The sequence below is a fragment of the Lontra canadensis genome, unplaced genomic scaffold, assembly GCF_010015895.1.
Source record: "Lontra canadensis isolate GAN:19392208 unplaced genomic scaffold, GSC_riverotter_1.0 scaffold52, whole genome shotgun sequence".
NCBI lineage: Eukaryota > Metazoa > Chordata > Mammalia > Carnivora > Mustelidae > Lontra > Lontra canadensis.
In genome coordinates this window covers 8,638,704-8,663,786 of record NW_022631046.1, presented here as the reverse complement: position 1 = coordinate 8,663,786, position 25,083 = coordinate 8,638,704, and the positions used below count along the sequence as shown (strand labels likewise).

Genomic DNA, 25,083 nt, shown 5'->3' with positions numbered 1-25,083 from the left:
TGATGTAGAGAATTGGATAATATTGGCAACTTAGCCTATAAATAAGATTCTCTTTATTTCTAAATTCCTTTGAGACAGCACCATGGAAGCATCTTGCCGACCCATGGTGAGAAGTGCTATTTGTCAAATTGGATATCAAATAAGTAAATTAAGTGGAATTCTGGTGTCCATATGCATTAGCATCCCCCAAAGGGACCAACATACTAACTTGGGCAAAGCTAACAAAAGTCCCATTGAAGTGCCACCTCCTTTACGGCCACCTTAATTGCTCCCCACTCTGTGCTGGCCAAACAGTATCATAATCGCTGGCTGTTATGTTTGTCTCCTCAACAGGCTAAGATCCTACAGGGCAGCATCTGTGTCTTTACCCTGTATCTCTAGTAGCTTACACAAATTCGTAGCTTGATGTTGGTAGGTATTCATTTAATGACAGTCACGTGTTAGATCAGAGTCCCCATCCCAATTCTGAATACGCTCTGAGGTGGCTTACCAGTTCATAGTCCTTATTTTCAGAGTCCTGGTAGAAGTACTGAAGGACCATGCACTTTCCATTTCTCTACTGCGAATCACAACAGGAAAAGGCGACTCTGACCTTCACACTTCTGAGGGCCCCAGCAGTGTGAAGAGTGGAAGTGGGTAAGAATAGCTAAAATAGGGGCACCTGGGTGGCTCAGTCGGTTAAGCTGCTTGCCTTTGGCTCAGGTCATGATCCCAGGGTCCTGGGATCAAGTACCGCCTTGGGCTCCTTGCTCTGCAGGGAGCCTGTTTCTCTCTCTCCCCCTCTGCCTGCCACTCTGCTTGTGTGTGCTCTGACAAATAAATAAATAAAATCTTAAAAAAAAAATAGCTAAAATAATTCAGCTCAACAATTTGGCAAAACATTTTTTGTACCTGACACTGTTATAAGCTTTCTGTATCCTCACTGAAGCCGTAGGTGGGTATTGTTGGGTCAGCAGCTCAGGGAATGTAGGAGGAACAATAAAAATGGCCACTGGGCCGTCATCTTCCAGGCCGCCTCTTACTTGACCCATGACTCTGCCGCCGGAAAAACGTATGCCAAGGACACGTCACCCTAAGTGAACCGATACCTATGCAGGAAACAGGAACATCAGGACTCCCCCTACCCTCCAACCACAAATACCTTAACATATATAGTTGTTGTGAACCCATGCCCTGAATGCCTTACCTTATATGGCTGTGAACCTATGCCCTATCTTAACCCAAATAAAAGACCCACTCGACCCCTTCCCGGGTGCGACTTCCCCCACTCTCCTGAGTCCCGGAACTTCGCCCAAGAGTGCCTTTAATAAAACTTGCCTTGTGCCCATCTCGCCTGGTGTCCTGTGTGTCTCGCCTGTAAAACCTTACAGGTATGGTCATCAGAGCTATTTTACATGCAAGGAAAATGGCACAGAGATGTGTCCACGTGAGGGAGTCTCATGCAAGTAAGCCCCAGGCCTCCCACCTCTGAATCCAGGCAGGATGAATTATTTCTCCTCTGTGTTCCCAGAGACTAGGCACTCACATATGGAACTTATTGTACCATGTTGTGATTACAGTCCAATCCACGCTGGTCTCATTGGCCAAACAGTGTGCTCCTGGAGGACAGAGTACTTACTGGTCATCTTTTGGCTTCCCCACCTAGCAGAGGGCCTTGTTTATAGTAGCTTCTCCATAATTCTGCTGAATAACTAAATGAGGGGAGTCTCTTTCCAAAACTGCCACTTCTGGGGCATTCTCCAGAGGCAGGGATGAAGACAGACTCATTCTACTGCCTCAGTTGCGTGTTTGTACGTACACGCATGTGTGTGGTGGCAGGGTCGGTATGTGGGTGTGTGTACCTGCCCGTGTGTGTGCCCCAGCGAGAACTTCCTCAGGGACCACTGAAGTTTGGGGGGATTAACTGGCATTTAAAACTAACCCCATTGCTCTCTCCAAGCAAAAGTAGTTTTTAAAAATAATTTTTATAAAGTTTAAAAAGTCAAAGTCATTTTTAGAAATATGTGCAACTTTAAACTGGGCAATCCTACTTCCGGGAGTGTATCCTAAGAATCTTCCCGGCTGTACGGCTAGAGGCCGCAGGTATAAACGTCTGTGGGAGCTGAGCAGGTAACACAGCAGGCAGAGGAGCTGGGTAAGAAGTGTATATCCTGTCCAAGGCAAGGACAGCAGCACTCTGCAAAGGGGCCTGCCCATTATTGCAATGGGTGGCCAAACTTTGTCGACAGGGCCGAGAAATCTCAACTTTAAAATACTGACTGTAGTCAATTGCAAAAAATGGACCCAAATTATTGCCCTTCCGCTCCCAATGCCCTTCCGTAGAGCCCTCCCACTTTGACTCTGGGCTGGCTTTAGGACTCGCTTCAGCCAACAGAATTATTGGTAAAATGGAGGCAAACAGAGGCTTGAAAAGTGCTTGCCTGCTAGGGTTTTCCTCTTGCTGCCCGTGGGACCCTGGCCACCACTGCCAAGGGAAGGAGGCAGGGTAAACTTCGTGGACGGAGAAGTGTGACCAAGACACCTCTGTTGCTCCAGGCAGCAGCGAGCCACTTGCCAGGCGTGCAAGCGAGGCCATCCCGGATCATCCGGCCTCGGCCAGCCCACCCGCTGACCACAGATGCATGAGTCCAGCAGAGACAGTCCAACTGGCTCCCAGAATTGTAAACTTAAGTTTAAGCCAGGATTTAAGTTTTAAGCCAACACATGGTGGGGCAGTTTGCTATATAATAAAACTAACTGATAATAAAATTTAAATATGTCTGGAACTAAACAAAAGAGGGATCCAGCTCACTGTAGCTTCTGCGGGATGTAAACATTTAACAACGAGGAACTCCCTTGCATCACATCACTGCTTGTAAAAATGACAGAGCAAAAACCACCTACAGGTCCCTTTCATGTCATAGGAGAGTGGTTAACAAATCATGACACACAACTACGCGGGCAAGTACGCCACCGCTAAACATGACGGTGGAGAACAGAGCCACACAGCCCGGTTCCGATTGGCCACGGAATGCACACGCGTATACAAATGGAACACGGAGCGGAGGGGGTCACACAGAGCAGAGGAGAGGGCTTCCTGCTGTGAGGAATAAATAAAAAGCTCAGAATGTTTATGGGAAAGTGCTCAATTTTGCCTTTTCAGGATACGAGTGTACGGTAGTGGGAGCAGCCAAAAGTTCTACTCAAGCAAGGAAGGACATGGTTCTAAAGGGGGGCGTCAGACAAATAGTGGGAAAATGGCGGATGTTTTGACAGTGAAAGACGTTCTTACATTCAGTAGCTAGAGTCTTTTTAATTTCTTCAAACGTGTTGCCGAAAATTATAGGACTTGAAAGTGTGCTCCAAACACAAAGGACAACGAAAATCACTGGTATAGAAAAATCTTTAATGACATGCAAAGACAGCTATATGTTAAATAAAAGAAGCCAATTGTAAAACACCATGTACAATACAATCTCATTTTTTTATTGAAGTATAATTGACATACTACATCCTATTCATTTCAGGTGCACATCATAGTGATTCAATGTTTTTACACATTGTGAAATGACCCCCATGATAAATCCAGTTAACATGTGTCATTATGCGAAGTTCTTACAATATCATGTTCCTTATGCTGTGCATTGCATCCTCATGAGTTACTTATTTTATAGCTGGAAGTTTATACCTTGTGATCCCCTTAATCTATTTGCCTGCCCACCCTACACATCCCCTCCCCACACCCCATAACCAACATTTTCTTTTCTGTACATATTAGCCTGTTTGTTTTGTTTGTTCATTTGTTTTGTTTTTTAGATACCCCATATAAGTGAAATCCTATGGCATTTGTCTTTTTCTGTCTGGTTTATTTCACTCGTCCTAGTACCCTAAAATTACATCTATGTTGTCACAAATGGCAAGATTTCATTCTTTTTTATGACTGAGGAATAGTCCATTGTATACATATGCCATTTCTTCTTTATCCATTCATCCATCGATGGACACTTGGGTTGCTTCCATCTCTTGGCTATGGTAAATAATGCTGCAGAAACATAGGGGTGTAGACAGCTTTTCAAACTAGTGTTTTCATTTTCTCTGGTTAAATTTCCAGAAGCAGAATTGCTGGATTGTATGGTAGTTCCATTTTTGTTTTTTTGAGGACTCTCCATACTGTTTTCCATAGTGGCTGCACCAATTTTCATTCCCACCAACAATGCACAAGGGTTCCCTCTTCTCCACATCCTCACCAACACTTATTTCTTGTCTTTCTGATTTTAGCCACTCTGACGGCGTGCGGCGGCATCTCACTATGGTTTTGATTTGCATCTCCCCGATGATGAGTGATTTTGAGCATCTTTCCATGTGTCTGTTGGCCATCTGCCTGTCTTCTCTGGAAAAATGTCTATTAAGGTCTTCTGCCCATTTTTTAATTGGATTATTTGTTTTTCTGGTGTTGAGTTATATACGTTCTTTATATATTTGGGATATTAACTCCTTATCAGATATATCTTTTGCAAAGATTTTCTCCCATTCGGTAGATTGCCTTTTCATCTTGTTGATGGCTTCTTTTGCAGAAGCTTTTTAGTTTGATGTAGTCTCAGTAGTTTATTTTTGCTTTTGTTTCCCTTGCCTGAGGAAACATATCCATAAATACATTACTAAGGGTGATGGCTGAGAGATTACTGCCTGTGTTTTCTTTTAGGAGCTTTTTTTGTTTTAGGTCTCACATTTAGTTCCTTATCCATTTTGAGATGATTTTTGTGAATGGTGTGGTGATCCAGTTTCAACCCTTTGTATGTAACTGTCCAGTTTTCCTAGCATCATTTGTTGAAGAGACTGTCTTTTCCCCATTACATATTCTTGTCTCTTCCCTTATAGATTAATTTACCATAAATGCATGGGTTTGTTTCTGGGCTCTGCATTCTGTTCCATTGAGCCATGTGTCTATTTTTGTGCCTATACTTCTGACTCCTACAGCTTTGTAGTATATCTTGAAAACTGGGATTATGGATACCTACATCACATCTTTTAATTTTGTGTATCCTTTAACTACGTCTTCTAGTTACAGTTGCTTTGATACAATCTCATTTTCATTATAAAAAGCATATGCAGCCATAGGAAAGTAACTGGGGATAGAGACTAAAACTGGGGTGTCCTAGTGGTTATCTTTGGAGGATGGGGTAGGGGTAATTTTTATTTTTTTATTCTTGCTCACTGGTATTTTCTAAACTGCTATAATGGGCATTCACTATTTTGTACTGAGAAAAACTTCCTAAAAGTTCTAGTTTTTTAAAAAAAAGCAAGAGGGCATACTCATGAATGTACACGCATGTGCATCCCAAAGCAAAGTGGAATAAGACTTCATATTTTTCTGGACAGTGCTTGCAAACGTTCTGCCACTGCCCTGTACTCATTCAGAATTCTGTTTGGAGGTAGGCAGCCTCTGGAACCGTAGAATCTTCTACCAGGCAAAACCACATGGACTCCTTGCAGGCACGTCACCTACCCGATTCTCCTGGGAGGCAGGCAAATGCCATTTGGCATCACTCTCCACAGCCAGAGGCAGAGATGAGGTAGTGACTTAGATGCTCTGTTTCTGGCATTCTGCAAATCTTCTGCAAGAACGTGAGCAGGCCCAGCAGCTGCGGCTGCCATGTGATGGGGGAGACACCCTGCTCATCAAGGGCAGCAAGTCAGAGATCTCTACCGGCCCTGGCAGCCAGTGATGGACAGAGCACCGAAGTGTCTTTGTGCATGACGGATTCCGCTTCCAAGCAAACGGTGGGAAGATGAACTAGCTAATCATCAGACCCGTTTCTGAAATGCCGTCTAGTCAGAGGCAGCAGAGCCCAGCCATATGCCCTTGGCAATAAATGCGGTGAGAACAAAAGCCAAAGCAACTCTCTGTTAGCAAGCTCAGGGGAACAAATAGCAAAGTAACAAGTCCAGGATTCATAATGACAGGCAGTGTGGAAGATGCCACAGAAGTACAGTCTAGTCTATCACTAGTGCAGTCATGGGGCCAAAGTCTACGAGAATTTTACAAGACAATGAATTAATGGCTGGGCTGCAAAATGGAAAATTAGAGCTGATGAGGCCAGCAGACCATCCTTTTGAACTGTTTGTTGACCTGTAATTGATCTTTTTTAGTAAAGGGAATATGGTTGCCAGACATCTACAAGGATGTGATCGACATATCACTGTCACCTTTTGGAGCACTCACGTCATGTTCAACTCAGCCGTTCTATATACTTGTCCCGGAATAAAGGTAAAAAGTACAATGTTTTCCCTTTGAAAAAAATCCCGAGTTAGGTTAGCATTAGGAAATAGATTCCCCAATTATTCAGAAGAATAGATCACGGATTGGGGCTGTTCGCCTGTCCCACTCTTGATTGGACCCACGGTACAGTTAGTAAATTACATCACATGTTAAAGCTCAGCAGGAAACACGGTCCCAGTGCTTCCTCCCGCAGGGCCCTCACTCTAGCCACTAACCAGCTCTGCCTGTGAACTTGATACGTATGCAGCCACAGCAGCAAGCCAACAGTTCCCACTTCTGAGAGCTGACTAAGGGCCAGGCACTGGATGAGACCCTGGCAGACGTCATTCCCTTAATTATCACAAAAATCTAGGAGGAGAGGACAATCATTTCCTCTTTTGTACAGGGTCAGAGAAGAGGGGCAGTTTGTCCACAGCGATGCTGTTAACAGGAGGAGAACGGGATTCAAGTTTCTTTGAGGAGCACGGGAGAGAGAGGAGGAGAAGCAGCAGGGACCAGGTGGAAAGAGCAGAGCTCCAAAGACACATTTTATAGCTCATTCACTGCCAGCAAATCACTTAATCTCACTACAGAAGGAGGCTCACCTCTCTTGACCAGCTACTTCATAGCATTTTTGTGAGGCCCAAATGAGATCACATATATGAAAACCCTTGATTGAAAACAGGAAAGCATTTGTCAAAAAATACCATGTGTTATTAATAAAAAGACAGAAGACTAAGTCATACTCCTTGGGAGCCTAACACTTTAATCACTACAACGTCAACGGAAAGACCGCACCTTCTTTTGTCCCCCAACTAAATCCTTTAAACACAGGATTTTCTTAAGCAATCTCTCAAAGATGAAGGGCTCAGGGATGCACGCTCGTACCTGAACTGGCCTTACAGGGAGCTTCAGTGTCTTAAATTTAATGCAGACATCCCCTCTGAGCGATTTATCCTGACTGGAGAAAGTAACCATTTTGTTACTACTAGTAATTCTGTTCTAAAAAAAGGACTACTGTAATTTTACACCCTTAATCTATGCACTACAGGAATGAGAAAAAACAAATAATACTGTCTCATGAAAGGCCACATTCTGTACAGTAATTCACTTTTTATTATCATTGTTAATAGCAAAGTCCACAGTTCAGTTCCCAGGCAATATCAAAGTAGATGTTATATATAGATATAGATAGATATAGACAGATATCTCTATCTATCTATCTATAGGATATCTGCATGTAATATGATAAGACAATAATTTTTTTGAGCCATTATGATTTACCAGTTTATTAAAAGGCACTCACACAATTAAAACCTGCACAATTAAAACAACGCAATCTTCAAGACATTAAAAACAATGAATTGTCAAGTTGATGTGGTAGAGCTACTGAGTAATCTGGCCTTTCAAGTAACCAACTGGAAATCTCATTTTCTCCTTTCATTTACAGATCATTAAAAAGAAAAGACGCCCCCCCACCCCCCCGCCCCACTCCTACCCCCACCCCTGGAAAGCCCAGAAACTACCTGCCCTGGGAGAAAGTCAGGATTCCGCCCATGCAACTTGGGGACACACTCCCCCATGGGATGGTGCCGGGAGACCCCATCATTCCAACATGTGCTGGAGCACTGAGGGGTCCACCTCCACGGCCTGGAGGCCTCTGTGCAGGCTCCGGAAGGTGGCCTGCTTCCCATTGCGCTGACGCCAGCGAATGAAGGCCTCCACCATCTGTGACTGCACGTTGTGGGGGTGGTTGGCCTTACAGCGGTAGATATCCGTCTGGGACAGGCCCAGAGACAGCACCACAGGCTCCCACTCGGGGCCCAGCCTCTGCGCCAGCTGGTTGATCTGCCGGTCTGATGGGGAGCTGTTGAGGATGTGTGGAGGGATGCCAGTCATCTGGTCATCTGGAGAAAAGACAGACATGGGGGAAAGAGCAAACACATCAGATGGGGGCACAAATGAAAAAAGTGACTAGAACAGCACTAAGCTTCATCAGGCAGGGCCAACTTTCCCTAGTTTTCTTGGGGGCTGCTCAGTCAAAGGTCACATATAGGAGCTTACAAAATACCATTTAGCGTCTATGAAAATGTTTATTACAGAAAGGGTGAAAACAGGAAAATAAAAATAACTAGAAATCCCATCAGAGAAACCCACTGATAATGATTTGACCTTTTTTTTTTCCCAAATATTTTTGTCTATTTATTTGACAGACAGAGATCACAAGTAGGCAGAGAGTGGAAGGGAAGCAGGCTCCCTGCTGAGCAGAGAGCCCGATGTGGGGCTCGATCCCAGGATCCTGGGATCATGACCCAAGCCAAAGGCAGAGACCTTAACCCACCGGAGCCACCCAGGCACCCCCTGATTTGACCTTTCTTTTTGGTCTTTTATATGTAAAACATAAGTTTAGGATTTCACAGCACACACAGCTTTATAACAGGCTTTCTTCCCTCCATCTCTTTTACCAGAGAGGCCAAGCAGGGTGTTCAGAGGGAATTAAGAATGCCAGGCTGGGCCCCAGTTCCCTCTGGCACAGGCCTGTGGGTGCAGGAGTGATACCCTCTCCTGCAGGAATGGCTAGTGCTGGAGGGAAACGGGCTAAACAAAACAGCTACTCTCTCCTGATAAACTTGAATGTTTCCAAGAAAAGTTGCAGTTTCCAACAGAAGCAGAACCGAAGAGGCCTGCTGAGAAAAAAAGAAAACTCAGAGGCCACAAGGTAGCTTGAGGAGAGTTACCACCCTGGTGGAGCCCAGAGGAAAAAACAAAACTTGTGCTATGGAAGAGCAATGGGAGAACCGGACTTTGCCCTTCCGAGATCCTAGTCACCCCCAGGCCAGGCTGCGGTGGAACTCTGACACCAAGTGAGTGACTATAGACTGCCAGGCATATCAAGGAAGAAGTACCATCAGTTATAATGCAGAAGGCCTTCTAGAGGAAGGAGGCTAAAACTAAGCCCTGAACATGAGAAAGAACCCAATAAAGGGAAAGGAAGTGTGCCCTGAGGAGAGGAAATTGCCTGTGCAAAGGCCTGGAGGCAGGAGACCATGGCAAATTCAAGAAAAGAAAGAAGTTTAGCATAAGGAAGTGCAGAGAGTGAGAAGCACTCCAAACGTCCAAAATTCTGGTGCTGCGTATCGGTTAGGACCGAACCAGAAGTGCGGTTTTCATATTCCTCATTCAGCCATGTGCACAACAAACCGCACTACACTTGTACCATGCTTTCTGTCACCAGCATCACGGGAATCCGAGTCAATCCCACTTCACACTCACCAGCTCATTGTTTAGATTTATGAATTCAATAAGAAGTCAAAAAGCATCCTATTAGAATAGCTAATGTTTTCCACTGCACATGCCTTTCGCCCCAAGGCAGTTGCCAATATCTGAGGCACGAGTTGCAAAAGTTTGTCTTTCTGGTGTTTGTCAAGACAAGACTGTAATTTTTTTAAATGATTAAGACCCAACTAGAATACTGATGATACTACGGACCAATATTTTATATTAATGGTAACAATTTTATGGCTTTTATAAAACTATGGGCACTTTCATAAACATGTGGGCTCATTAAAAAAAATTCAAGCCACATAAAAAAGTACAAAGGAGAAAGCAAGTCCTCCAATAACCCACCACTTAGAGTTGGTGAACATTACTCTGGATAATTCTTCAAGCATATATACTATATTATTGGTTTTTTTCTCATAAGGGTTATTTAATTTTGCTTGAATTTAACAGAAAAAATAAAAAAGAAACAGAAGTGAAAACTAAATGGCTTTTTGACCTATAGTTAACTATTTAACCAACAACAGCAACACATATAGACACACACAAGATTTAACGCTGAGAAAAAAATATATGAAAATTTAAGAGGTAAACTATATATTTTTACATTAATGCTTGGTATTTCTTCTTCCTTTCCTCATTTCTTTCCTATATCATTTCTTGCCTATATACTTTCTCTTTCTCTGTTTTTTTTTTTTTTTTGTTTTAGAGAGCGAGAAAGAGAATGTATGCACACAAGCAGGGGTGAGGGGACAGAGAGAGGGAGAGACAATCTCAAGCAGGCTCCATGCCCAGTGCAGAGACCAACACAGACCCCGATCTCACAACCCTGACATCATGACCTGAGCTGAAATCAAGAGCTGGACACTTAACTGAGTGGGCTACCCAGGTACCCCTCGTCAACGTGTATTTTAAAAATCCCATTCAACCTCATTTCCACTAGGATGGCTATTGTCAAAAACAAAACAACAACAACAAAAACAAAAACAAACAAACAAAAACCCCACCAAAATAACATGTATTGGTGAGGATATAAAATGGCACAGCTGCTACGGAAAAGAGTGCAATGGTTCCTTAAACAACAAAACATGGGATATCATACAATCTAGCAGTTCTACTCCTGGGTCATACACCCAAAAGGACTGAAAGCAGTGAGTCAAAGAGATATTTATACACCCATCTTCATAGCAGCTTTGTTCCCAGTAGCCAAAAAGTAGAAGCAACCGAGTGTGTATCAAGGAATGGAAGGAGAAACAAAATGTGGTAGATCATACATTAGAATATTATTCAGTCTTAAAAGGGAAGACATTCTGTCTCAAGCTACAACATGGGTAAGACTTGAAGACATTATGCCAAGTGAAATAAGCCAGTCACCAAAGAACAAGTCCTCTATGATCTCATTCCTACGAAGTACCTGTGCTACTGAAATTCACTGAGATGGAAAGAACGGTGGTTACCGGGGGAGAGCGTGGGGGGAATGGGGAATTGTTTAATGGGCAGTCAGTTCTGCAACATGAGAGGAGTTCTGGAGGTCGGCTGCATAATGTGAATGTACTTAACACTACTGAACTGTACTCCCCAAAATGGAAAAGATGGCAAGTTTCATGTTATGTTTTATCACAATTAAAAATGAAAATTTAAAAAAATCTCATTGTTGTCTTGTCATAACTACATTGAGTTTTTATTTCCACTGAATTGATCCTGAGCTCTCTGACAGCACAAAATACTTGTGAGGCTGAGTTTTCTTGCACTGGGTTTCTGCTCGGGCCCAGCTGGTTGTATGTCTGTTTCTGCAATCCATGTTCCTTTCTTTATTCTGCTGTAGCATTTTCACATAGCTGTCATGACACTTACCTTCATCTTGCTCACATTTAACATGAGCATCTCTATCTAGAGCTTCTGTTGCTCTTTTATAGTAAGCCAACGTATCTCTAACACTCTCTCCCTCTGAGCTACAATTTGTGCTTGGCTGATGCTTTTTACGTAGTGTTCTGCCACAGAGGAAAGGCAGGACACACTAGGCCTGCCCTGGTTGGGGGTCCAGTGTGCTGCTCTCTTTTGGAAACCAAGGAAATGTCTCATGCTGGCACCTGTTCTGCCTAGCCAGGGTGCACGCACTCCTGCGGTCTCTTTCCTGTAGCTCAGCACAGAGATGGCCTGCCCTGGGTTGCCTTCCAGCCTCTGCTGACAATGTCTCCTGACATCGACCAAGATCGTCCACTCACCTCCTCCACCAGCTTCTTTCATACCAATCTGATTTAGTGGGGTCCTGAGGATTTTGTACCCTTCCCTCCCTTCTTTTCCTAGGACTCCTTCTGAAGGTTCAGGATGGGGTGTTTTCTTCCTTTGGAAAGGGCCTGCCATTTTTCAAAGTACATGGCATCAAAGTTGTGATTGGATTTTTTGTTTGGTTGGTTGCTGTTGTTGAATGTTTTGGATCAGTTCATCAGGTGTTGGGGAGGGAGCCTCTGTGGTTCTGCTACACTGTCACCATTCTGACTCCTGGCCAACTATTAATGCAACATAGGCTTTGGGTCAATTATTTGGGAGTGAGTGCAGTATTTGCTCTCATTCCTCCACACGTTCAGGGTCACATATCCCTTGGGAATACTGCCTCAGAACTCAGAGATGGCCAGCAGTTTGTGGACACAGGCCGGAGCTAAAATAACTGGGCACAGGAGCACTACTCAGCCGAGAGCACGTCAAGCCCTTCCAAGGAGACCTTCCAGACATGAGGAGACCATTACAGCTGTTTGTGCTATCTGATCTCGAGCAGGAGAAGTATCCTCACGAGGCCCTTCCAACGTGTGAATTCTGCTGAATGCAAAGTTACTGAAAAAATGAGAGTCCCAAGTGGGGAGCCTGGGTGGCTCAGAGGTTTAAGCCTCTGCCTTCAGCTCGGGTCATGATCTCAGGGTCCTGGGATCGAGCCCTGCATCGGACTCTGCTCGGCAGGAAGCCTGCTTCTCCCTCTCTCTGCCTCCTTGTGATTTCTGTCAAATAAATAAATAAAAATCTAAAAAAATAAAAAAAATAAATTAAAAAAATGAGAGTCCCAAGGCTTTAGTGTCAACATCCAAGGATATACTATACAAAATCAGGTCAAGCTATAAATTAATCCACTGTGACCATCTGGCCACTGTTTTGCAGAGCTTGATGTGCATACCACGAGCAGTGTACAAGAGGATACCCAGAGGTCCACAGGTGAATATTCTGTATTAGAACAATCATCTATTAAACAAATAGTAATCTAATAAATAAACAGTCCTATTGTTAAAATAGTATCTATTTTAATACAATTAGAAAAGTATAAATAACATTTCAAACTCATGATTATAAGAATTAAGATAAGTAAATAAAAGTTAAAAAGCAGATCCAGAATAACACAAAAGTAACAAAGAAAGAAAAGTAGATTTTTAAATAAAAAGTAAATTTAAATACAAGCAAGGAGTTAGCAGTACAGGTGGTACAAAGATAGAGCAAAAATTGTACCAGCAGAAGCCGAATGACTGGTGTGTGGGAAGTCTGGTGTTTCTCACCAAAGCATCACCAGCCTTTGAGGTGGGCCATCCATTAAGCAGGGCTGTCCATGCACCTGTTCATGGCCTGCACCTCCGACGCGCTAGTAACACCCCAGTCTGAGCACATAAGTCCACATACCTGGGGCTGAGGCAGCACTGTGCCTGGTTAAGAACCACCAGATGCTGTGACAGAAGTGTTAACTGGTTTTAAATATCCTAGATGGGTAATTAGCTCCTACTGTACTGCCAGAATGTTCTCTCTCATACAGATTCTAAATCTTGCATGCAACTCTGTAATCCCATTCTCAGTGAGGTGAAAACTCCCATGTTTCAAACAAAACAACATTCTCTACCAAACCCCTCTACCACAACGAAGCCATCCATTTGAAGGGATAAATACCCTATTCCCCATCTCCCTATGAACGCCCATCCTTCCACCCTCCCATCCCTGTGGTCATTACATCTCCAACTATCTCCTCCTCCCTCATTCATACCTAATTAACCACCAAAAATCTCCTTTCCCATTCTTATTGCATTTAGAGTCAGGTCTAAAAGATTCATACTTAACTTTTTTGTTTCTTATAAGACACTTCTGTCTCCTGAGCTCTCATGGGTAGGGATCACATCTTCTACTTCTTGCCCTCCTCCAAGATTTAGCCCCTTGCTGAGCACAATATGGAACTCAATGTATAGTACCATATTTTACTCTTTTATTTTTATTCAAATTCTGTTAATTAACATATAGTATATTATTAGTTTCAGAGGTAGAGTTCAGTGATTCATCAGTTGCATATAACACCCAGTGGTCATCACATCACATGCTCTCCTTAACACCTGTCACTCAGTTACCCCTCGCCCCCAATCTCCCCTCCAGCAGAGCTCAGCTTGTTTCCCACAGTTAAGAGAAGGACAGTATCATATGATTTCACTCACATGTGGATTTAAGAAACAAAACAGAGGAACATACGGGAAGGAAGGGGGAAAAAACTCATCATATTGTTAAAAAAGTTCTTCCAAGTCAAGTTTCTAATTCATCATCTCCACAGGTATGTGCTTCTGACTTTTTTATTTGTTCCAGAAAAAGAAGTCATTTCTTCCAACAAATCTTTGCATGGACAGCACCCCCTGGTCTATCCTGGCTGAGTGTGCAATCTCCAGGTGAAGGAAAGTCTGCAAGCCCATCTTCCTGTCTGGTCAACCTCCCCTTTCTGATCTATATTCTTCTATAATACGTGGCCACCTTAATGGTGACCTAAAAAAGAGGAACTGTACAGGATTCAAAAGCACAGTTGAGAGACTGAAGATTACGGAGTAAAGCAAAGGCACAGCAGTCCCATAAACAGCTGCTAGGAGACTCAGATAAATCTCTGCTCAGGAATCTACAATAACAGAAAGGATTTTATCTATAAAATTCCTTTAAAAAAAAAAGATATTATTTATTTATTTGAGAGAGAGAGAGCATGTGCGAGAAAGCACAAGTAGGGGAGAGGGGTAGAGGGAGAGTGAGAAGCAGGCTCTACCTGAGCAGGGAGCCAAACATCGGGCTCCATCCCAGGACGCTGGGGATCATGACCTGAGCCAAAGGCAGATGCTAAACAGACTGAGCCACCCAGGTGCCCCCTATAAAATTCCTTTTTAAACTTCAGTTACTTTGTGATATAGCCGGAGATATAAGTACATATGTGTTCCTTGTAACAGTGACTTAGTTGGATATGGGGTTGCACTTTTAAAAACTATATACATTCTTAGGCAGAATTTGGTAATATATTACCCTTCCCAACTCACTGCTGCAGTGAACCACTGTCACTGGTGGGAGTATCATATGCTTTAGGTTTGCTGGACCGAAAAAAAGTTGAACTAAGAGACTGCCCCTTTCTAGTGTAGCCACTTTTTAGGAGCAAAAGGCTAACTCCTGCCTCAAGGACATGTAAGGCCTCTGCAGGCTGAGTTTACTGACGTTCCATTGACCAAAGCAAGGCATGTGGCCAAGTCTAAGACCACCAGGACAGTGTTATTAAATGTTCTCACAGGGCAGTTGGAGTAAAAATTTGCTAAGCAATAATTTATAAATACTCACAAGTATACTGATACATTTTTAAAATCTAGATGAACTGATACTGGGATATATATAATGCCAAAAATGGTGCAGGAAAAAATAGAAAACTTGAATAGACCTAAGTATTAAATACATTGAAATGGCAATCAAAGCTTTCCCCTGCTCAAGGGTCCTAGGCCCAGACAGTTTTACAGGTGAGCTATATCAAATGTTCATGAAACATTTAATTTCCTATCTTCTGTAAGTTGTTCTAGGAAATAGAAAAATAACAGAAGTTCTATAGCCTATTTTATTAGGCTGCTTTACTTTTTGTTTGAAACAGGATAAGGAGAATACAAGAAAAGTTATAGGTTCTTTTCAATGATTATTTCATATGTAAAAATCCTAAGTATTTATTGAGTAAAAAAGATCTATTTAAAATAATATATTAGAAACAAGTAGAATTTATCCCAGGATTACAATAATTTTAATATCACTAGATCAATTAATTCAATACCTCAGTAGTCCAAAGAGATAAGTCACTATTATCTTAATAGATGCAAAAAAGTATTTGATAAAATTTGACACATATTTATGATTTCTTAAAAAGATTTCTTTAAAAATTAGGAATATGGGGAACCTATATAACTTGGTGAAGATTATGAAAGTCTTCAATAAGCATTTGATTTAATAGATATCTTTTAAACATTTTCCCTTTAAGGGCAGAAACAAAACAAGAATGCCCAGTGTCACCACTACTGTTGTATATAATAGTGAAGGTCCTAACCAGAGCTATAAAGAAAAAAAGAAGTTAGGTATAAGCATTTGAGAAGAAGAGATAAAACCATCACTATTTTCAGATCATTTGATCTAATATGTAAGAAAAGGTCAGGATCAATAGATAATCCATTAGATGGACGCCTGGGTGGCATAGTCAGTTAAGCGTCTGACTCAGCTTCAAGCTGGGACATGATCTCAGGGTTGTGAGATTGAGCCCCGCTTTGGACTCCATACTGAGAAGAGAGTCTGCTTGAGACTCTCTCTTGCTCTCCCTCTGCCCCTCCTGTCTCTCTCTCTCAAATAAACAGATAAATCTTAAAAAAAAAAAAAAAAAAAAAAAAGATAATCCACTAAACAATTAAGAGGGCCAAGTAAAATCACCAGATAACAACTTAAAAACCAACAAACACAAAATATGATAAAAAATAAACAATAAAAACCACAAAGTATCTAGAAATTAAATTAGCAAAGTTCACATAAGACCTCAACAGGGAAAATTTTAAGCACGAATTAAAAGACATAAAGCAAGATCTGAATAAATGGAGAGTCATTCGTGCCCTGGGTGGGATGACATTATTATTACATAAACATGACAATTCTATAATAACAATTAAAATTTTATAGTGGGGAAAGGAGAGGCTTTCTCCAAACTGGGAAAAACTAATTATACAGGGAAATGTAAAACAATACTTTTACACCACACCCTACAGTGATGGAGTCTGTATGGATAAAGGTAAAACATAAAAGATAAAGCTACGAAGTTAATAAAAATAATGGAGATTATCTTCATTACCAGCAGTGGGAAGTGTCTTTTTCAATGAATCCCCAAAAGATGAATTTTTTTTCCATCAAAATTAAAAATTTCTGCTCAGTGAAGGAGACCATTATTCCAGATGACAGAGCAGAATGGACAAACATACTTGTCAATGTCTAAAGCTCAGGAGACAGGACTATGTGGATGTACAAGGACCCCCGAAAACCAAGAGGAAAAAGATAAGTACCTCCACAGAAAAGAGGATGAAGTTACGACAAGGTGACTTGAATTAGAGGAAACTCAGAGAGAGACTCAAACCCAGAAATTTAAGAAATAACAATGGAAATAATCACGATAAATCCCTTTTTGTGCCTAGAAATCTAGGCAATACCAAGTTCTGGCAGAGATGTGGAGATGTAGAACTATATTCCTTGCGGGTGGGAATGAGGACTGGGCAGCCATTCCATAAGCAAGCGGGCATGGGAGTAAATTGGAACGTGGTGTACGATCTTGTTCCTATGTATATGTACCAGAGAAAAACTCCGAAAAAGTCCCATAAGGGACACGGAGAAGGCTGTTTGTATACAAATCGTGTTGTTTGTGCTAGGAAGTATGCATATGCCTTATAACCCAGTTGTCATCTTTTGGGGTTCATAGATCCAGAAAAATTCTCACACAGATTCATGAGGGGTCATGTCAGAATTCTATGGGAAGAAATTTGCTGGAAGCAATATCTGAGCTCATTACTACAGGAAGAGACAAACTTGAGAGGGCACAAAGGGAATGCTGGACAGTCAGGATAAAGCAGAAATGTAAGAAAAAGAAGGAGACCTATACCGATGCAAATTCTAAAATATGTATTTCAAAACAACACCATTAGTGGGGCGCCTGGGTGGCTCAGTGGGTTAAAACCTCTGCCTTTGGCTCGGGTCGTGATCCCAGGGTCCTGGGATCGAGCCCCACATCGGGCTCTCTGCTCTGAGGGGAGCCTGCTTTCTCCTCTCTGCCTCTCTGCCTGCTTGTGATCTCTGTCTGTCAAATAAATAAATAAGATCTTAAAAAAAGAAAAAAAACCCACAACACCATTAGTGAAAACACACACAAATGAAAGAATGTATTTGAGACAGAAAGAACAGTTTATTGTGGGAGGGAAGGGAACGGAGAGGTTGGGGATACTACCAGCCTGAGAAAGCCAACCTGACCGGCCGCCTCCCAGGGCCCACGTGAACCCAGGTCCCCCAGTGCAGTGGCTCAGCAAAGAAATCCCTTTGGCGGAAGGACTGGCTGCCAGGAAATGAAAGAAAAGCACCTTGGAAAGAAAACTAATTAGAACCACTTGTTCTGATAGATAATCACAGAGAACAACGTGGTCCTCAGAGAGAGGTGAAGAAATAAACTGGTCTTTCAAAAACTGATTCCAGGATGATGAAGTGACCGCCCACTTCAAATAACAAGGCCCTGTTGCAAAATACAAATAAATCATACTTATTGTCATGGAAAACTTGATTTGACTATCAAGTCCATGGAAGGTCAACAACAAAACTATTAGCAATAATGGAGTTCTCCCTGAAATAAAAGGCCAGAGGCAGGGTGGCCACAGCTCGGGCGGGACGAAGAATTAATCAGCAAGCATGGGCCCTATCCCCATTTGAATTTGCCATCAACTAGCCATATAACTTGGGGTAAGACATTTAGCCTCTCTCGGATTGTATTCTCATTTGTAAAAAGTAAAACCAGATGATTGCCAAAGCCTCATTTAGATACACCATATTATACTACCTTTTTAAAAAGCAATTTTATTTTCTACAGATCTTGTTTTTTGATTTCTCATTAGTGAACAACTACTATTCATTTATTGTTGCATTACTTTTCCTATATGTCTTCTAGACAGAACAAAAACTTCTGTGGTTTTAATTATGGTTTTTGCTAATTTGCTTCAGCTTTTTAAAGATCACAGATGGAAACTTATCCTCCCATAGCAAACAAACAAACAAAACACCCAGTGAATACTGGTAGAATCAACTTTTTCAAAATAGTACAAAAACTTTAAAAGTTTATGTTACAACTTTCTGGGCCACTGATTTTTCTCACCGACTTCTACAGACCTGACTCAACTCCATCAATCTGCCATTCACTTTGCTCCTTGAAACCAACAACCTAGCCTGGAACCGTAGGACCTTGCACAGCTGGTCCATCTCCTTGGAAAGTTCTTCAGCTGACTCCCTCCCCTGCCGACTGACCAGCCTGTTCTTAATCACAGCACCCATTCCACTCTGATCCCCCATATCTACATAGTACTTTCTGATCTGTAGCTCACAAATGCACCGTTATCTGTTGCTACTATCTGTCCTCACCCCACACACTCATCCTGTCTCTGCTAGAATGGAAGCTCCTCACAGGCGGAGAGCCTTGTTGGTTTTTGTTTAATGAGGTATCCCAGGCACCCAAAATGGTACCTAGCACATAGTCATCACTCACTACTTAAATGAATGTTGGACAAATAAACAAATTAAAAGCAATGCTCCATTACAATTATAATAAATTCACTTAGCTCTGCTGTCTACTCTATGGCTAGAGTGTTACCAAATGCTCCCACTTTTAAGTTACTTAGCACTCAAAAACCAAAGAAATTATATTGCATAATCTGGGACTGAATAGAAAATAAAAAGGGGGTATGACTCCATAATAATAAAATACTGTCAAGGCGAAGCATAGGCAGCTACTGGCTTTCTATACTGAACTGGGCCACATCCACGTTTAATTTGAAGAGAGTCAGAAAGACAGATTCCAAGACAGCTTCTGGGTAAATATGGCAAACAGAGGCCAGTTCCAGTCTTCACTCTCTCTAATACTTAAGGAAATGAACAAAAAGTAATAAAAATAAGCCAATGAAAAAAGATGGCAGAGCCACCTTCCAATTCCTGATTCCCTGAAGCTGTACTGATTATTCAACAAACAACTGAAAGATTCACTCTCATATCCCCAAATCTGGAGGGGAATGAATTGGTTATTTTTTTCTCTTCTAACTTTAGTAGAGTGAAGATGGTAACTGCTACATTGAGGTATGGAAAGATCAGAAATGTGAACAATAAGGACTGACCATCCCTAGCAGAAGTGACAAGACATTTCATATGGTCTCGGTAAAGACTGCTGGGCACAGGTGTTCCACAGCCCAACAAACAATTCAACTGAACTCAGTCCCCTGCCCTGACTCTTCTGCCTACATGTGCCCTTAAGCTAAAGAACAGGAAACAGCCAGTCCTCTAAAGGGTCAGAAGGGGGTCAAGGAGATATCACCCCAGTGTATCAGAGCACCAAAGGCAGAATCCAGCTGCTCCATCAGGTACAAGATGGAATGAAATGGAATGGCAATGTTGTGCCCGAGTTTTCATGTCTGAGAGACCATCAAGGAGCCAAGCACCGATGCAATCACACGAGGGTTTATTTGACAAGCTTAAGCTTGGGCCCAAGTATACCTGACACAGCAGAGTAGGGACTTGCACCCCGAGCTTAACTAAGGCAGGGGTATTTATGGGTTCCTGTTACTAAAGCAAGGTGGGGGTTTCTGGAACCAAAGCAGGGTGGGGCTTCCTGACACTAAAGTAGGGCGGGACCAAAGTAAAGTAGAGGAAAGTTCAGCCCTTGGGCACAGGGGTCTGAGATGGCTGTACTTATGCTGAGGCTAAACCTGAGGAGGGATGGCCTTGATTTTTCTCCGCCTCCACAGCAAATGAGTAACATATTAGAGTAACAAGTGATTTAAAAAGGAAAACATTATATGGGAAAAAAAAAAAAACAAAAACCCTGACAAATCCACAGATGCCAAAATAAGAGAAAGCATTTTGTCATAGAACAACTTAATAAGGGTATAATAGGAACATGAATACAGTAAACAAGAGCTTAACAACGAGATAATCAAATAACAAAATGAGATTTTAAAAACAGCTTGTCATACTAAAATGATAAATTGAGGACCAAAACAGCATCATCATGAAATTCATAAACTGGAAATACCAAAGAATAGAATTAACATGATTCAATTTATCTATATTCAGGAAAGACTTGAGGTAAACAGAGATAAAAGGCAGAATTTAAAGTAACTGGAGAAAAATGATGACCGTGGAGGAGAGAAAAATATAATCCATTGAAAGGTTAACGGGCATCCCTAAAGTAGAAAACCCAGCCCAAAGAATTCAAAGATCTAAAACAAGAAAATATCCCAAAAATGAATAAGCAATAGAATCTCTAAGATGAAAGAGAATACGGTGTTTCAGGAATAACTAATAAGAGAGTAAATCAATAGTGAGACATATTCTGGCTAAATAATTGAGTTTCTGGTTCTAATAAAATAATTCCTTAAGCAGAAAAAGCAAGTTGCTACAAGGAGGAGAAAGTCCATTAAATTTTCAACAGTACTTTAAATGCAAAAGATAATAAAGCAATTCCTCCAAAATTCTAAGGGGAATAAAGTATAATCTATGAATATTATTCTTAGCCAAGTTGGTTTTCAAATACATAGGTAATTGGTAGTGAATTAGTGATAAAAACTCAAGAACTTGCCGCGAAGACTTTTAAAAGAAGGCTCAGAACAATCTTTTTTTTTTTTTTTTTTTTAAGATTTTATTTATTTATTTGAGAGAGAGGGAGAGTACTGAGGGAGAGTGAGAGGGAGAAGCAGAATCCCCATTGAGTGGAGCCTGACCTGGGGCTCAATCCCAGGACCCTGCAAACATGTCTTGAGCCAAAGGCAGACACTTAACAGACTGAGCCACCCAGGCACCTCGAAAGTCTTGACAGTCTATCTAATAAGTGCAGTGGATAAAATGAAGACGCTAGCAATGGCATACCAAGACTGGGTCAGTGGCAATGTTTGCTTTAGATGCAGGCAATAAAGGATGCACTGTTTACAGATAATTTAAAAACAATAATAAAACCACTAAAAATCTGCTTTTTCATATCAACATGTGCCCAAAATTCTAAGCAATACAAATGATAAAATATTTCTCTTCTCTGGGGTACAATGCTCCCCTGTCAGATAGTCTGCCCTGAGCCCGTTGACTTGTTTCTTGGTATCAGTAATAGGAAAGACACGCAAAAAGATTAGTACAGGGCACTAAATTCATTTAAATATACAACTAATTTTAAACAACTGAACAGGGATGCTTGGGTGGCTCAGTCGTTAAGCATCTGCCTTCAGCTCAGGTCATGATCCTGGGGTTCTGGGATCCAGGCAAGCAGGCTTCTCTGTCTGCCTCTGCCTGCCGGTCTGCCTACTTGTGCTCTCTCTCTCTCTCTCTCTCTCTGTGTCAAATGAATAAATAAAATGTTAATATATAAATAAAACCACAAAAAATAAGCAACTGAAGAGAATACAATGCTATATTAACCTTGACTATATTAAAATAATACAAGTGATCAAAATTAAAGCTAGATTATAGAATAGAATATAAATATTGTATCTTGAATTTGTGATACAGCAATGTAACTAACCAAAATCCAGAAGGGAAGAAGGAAAGACAGGGAGAGTGTCAATGATCTCATTTATCATAGCAGAGAGGAATTAACTCTTTCTTCCTTTTTTAAGATTTTATTTATTTAATTGTCAGAGAGAGAGAGGGCACAAGCAGGGATGTGGCAGGCAGAGGGAAAAGCAGGCTCCCCATGGAGCAAGGAACCCGATGTGGGACTGGATCTCAGGACCCTGGGATCATGACCTGAGCTGAAGGCAGACACTTAACCAACTGAGCCACTCAGGTGTCCTGAAATTAACACTTTCTAAAACGGGATGGCAGCAGTCAGGAGAGACTGTTACCTATGGTAAAAAAAAAAAAAAAAGCCCTAAATCTCAGTGACTTAACAGAACAAGATTTCATTTCTCTCTCACATGCCCACCACTGCAGGTCCACACGGCTCTTCAGCACACCCATGAGCTAGTTCTGCATTCTAGGCTGCACTGATACTACACTTCTCCACAATCACATGAGAACCCGTGTTCACCAAGATGGAAAGCAAGGATAAGAGTAAGATCTGGCAATTAAATGCATCAATCCCTAAGTGAACTTCTGCTCACTTCCGTTCACATTTTGCGGCTAGAGCAAGTCACAACGTCATATCTAACTTGAAGGGAATGCGGGGCACTCCTGTATCCCAGGATGGGGAGAGACCTGGGTGAACAGCACTAATGTCTACTGAGAAACCTAACTGGGGGAGAAGAGAAAAAACAAAATAAAAACATCAAGTTCTTCATCATCTCTTAACCACAGAAGGAAAAAAAATACATTTCTAACTGTGAAAAAAAATTGTTTATTCAAAGTTTAGTAATTTCTTTTCACTTAGTTTCTTTTACTTTAAATTCAAATAAAATTAAATGTAATGGTTTTTAAATTTAAAAACCAGTACGTATCGGGCGCCTGGGTGGCTCAGTGGGTTAAGCCGCTGCCTTCGGCTCAGGTCATGATCTCAGGGTCCTGGGATCGAGTCCCGCATCGGGCTCTCTGCTCATCAGGGAGCCTGCTTCCTCCTCCCTCTCTCTCTCTGCCTGCCTCTCTGCCTACTTGTGATCTCTGTCTGTCAAATAAATAAATAAAGTCTTTAAAAAAAAAAAAAAACCAGTACGTATCATGTAATCCTACTTTTGTAAAAGCATTTTTTTTTCTTTTTCTTTTTCTCTTTTTCTTTCTTCCTTCCATCCATCCATCCACCTTTCCATTTACAAACATGCTTAAAGAGATGTCCAATGGGGACATTCACATATTGTTGAGGCTTATTTCTAAGTGTTAGGATTTGTGATTGTTTATTTATTCTCTTCTTCATTCCTTGGATTCTTTATAATGAACATGTATCATTTTTATAAACATAGCAGAATCATTATTAGAATATGAATGAATGAGAAATAACACTTGATCTTCCACTGTTAAACCTTAAAACCACCAGATAGTAAAAACAGAGAAACATGGCTTTACATTGCTATAGGAAAGGAAGGGGGCTAAAGGAGCAGTAAATGTAGTATTTCATGATCATTATATCCTGTTTGAAATTACAAAATGGGTAAATGCTGATAGCTTCGGGCCATGTAGCTGGTTTCAATCAGTTATGTAAAAGACCTACATTTCTGTTTTACCACTTTCTTTAAGTCTTCTATACCTTAATTCAGAATAGTTCTTGATAAATGTCAGGGCTGATTACAGGTTACAGGTTATTATAGGTTACTCCCACCAATATGCAGCTGCTTATTGAGTTTAAAAGAGATGCTCTACAGAAAAGTTGTTTTTCCCATTTAAAAAATATATATATATATGGACATTAAACACAAAAGAACAATTAATAAACTGAAAAGGAAAAAGAACTTTTTTTAAAGATTTTATTTATTTATTTGACAGAGAGATAGCACAAGTAAGCAGAGCAGCTGGCAGAGGGAGAGAGAAGCAGGCTCTCTGCTGAGCAGGGAGCCTGATGTGGGGCTCCATCCCAGGTCCCTGGAATCATGACCTGAGCCGAAGGCAGCCGCTTAACTGAGCCATCCAGGCGTCCCGGAAAAATAACTTCTAATCAGAGTCTATTTATCCATTAAGCACAGTGGGGACAGGGATGAGAGCCCACAATACTTTTTGAAGCCCATGAAAATGTTTTAATTTCTTTTAAAATGAGAAGAAAAAAATGAACTTCAGGTCAAAGAAAATGTTTGAATATATAATATTAATATATTCGTCTTTATACCAATAGAGTCCTAAAATGTCATTTTTAATATTTTTTTTATGGAGCAAGGGGCCACAAAGGCAAGAGTGCCTCCAGCCCAGGCAAGTCATAATGCAGCCCTGTTTCTAGTATTTCTAAGTCACAAACTTATTGGCAGGTGGCAAAAATTACTTGGTTTATTGAAACGTGCTTCAAAACTACCCTTTTGAAATTAAAAACAGAGTGTAGTTGTTGAGAGACAAAATTCCAAAGTGCCTTGTATATTACCCAGAGTGCATAAGTGACTAATTGCAAATTCTCAACATTAATGACAACACTGCTTTTCAACAGGTGACAAGCAAATGACATTAAAGATTTCTTTATATGGAAGTTCCATTATACAAATATAAATTTTGGGTATTCCCCTTTTCTAAATAGGCAAAATGAACTCTTTAATCACATTATTTCCCACGGATGACTGTTCTTCAAAAGTTTCAAAATTGTTTTAAAAACATATGTAACTCTATTTTAGTCTTCAAGATCAAAACATCGATATTTAAACTGATACCCAAACGGAAGGAAACAAGGTACCCCCAGGGTCCTTTGACATTATCTTTGTCGCTGGTTCCTGGTCAGTAAAGAGTAAAAGAGAGTTACTTTAAAAAAAGTTTTGACTGCATATAAGTTATAAAATAACAACTCTGATAGATATGCTTTCCTTATCAGTACTAAACCTGCCCAGAGGAAGGATACGATCACTAATGAGTGCTTACAGACAGGTGACTCCAGGCACCTGCCTGAA

General features: G+C 41.2%; 1 protein-coding gene across 1 annotated transcript in view; it reads right to left on the bottom strand.

The window, feature by feature from the left end:
• Positions 1-7,724: 7,724 nt before the first annotated feature.
• Positions 7,725-25,083, bottom strand: part of CRADD (CASP2 and RIPK1 domain containing adaptor with death domain) — a 177,349-nt gene continuing 159,990 nt past the window's right edge. Inside the window, exon 3 of the mRNA XM_032874227.1 lies at positions 7,725-8,145. Within this exon, the coding sequence (XP_032730118.1) occupies positions 7,844-8,145 (302 nt within the window). The 3' untranslated portion in view covers positions 7,725-7,843. The remainder of the gene's footprint in view (positions 8,146-25,083) is intronic.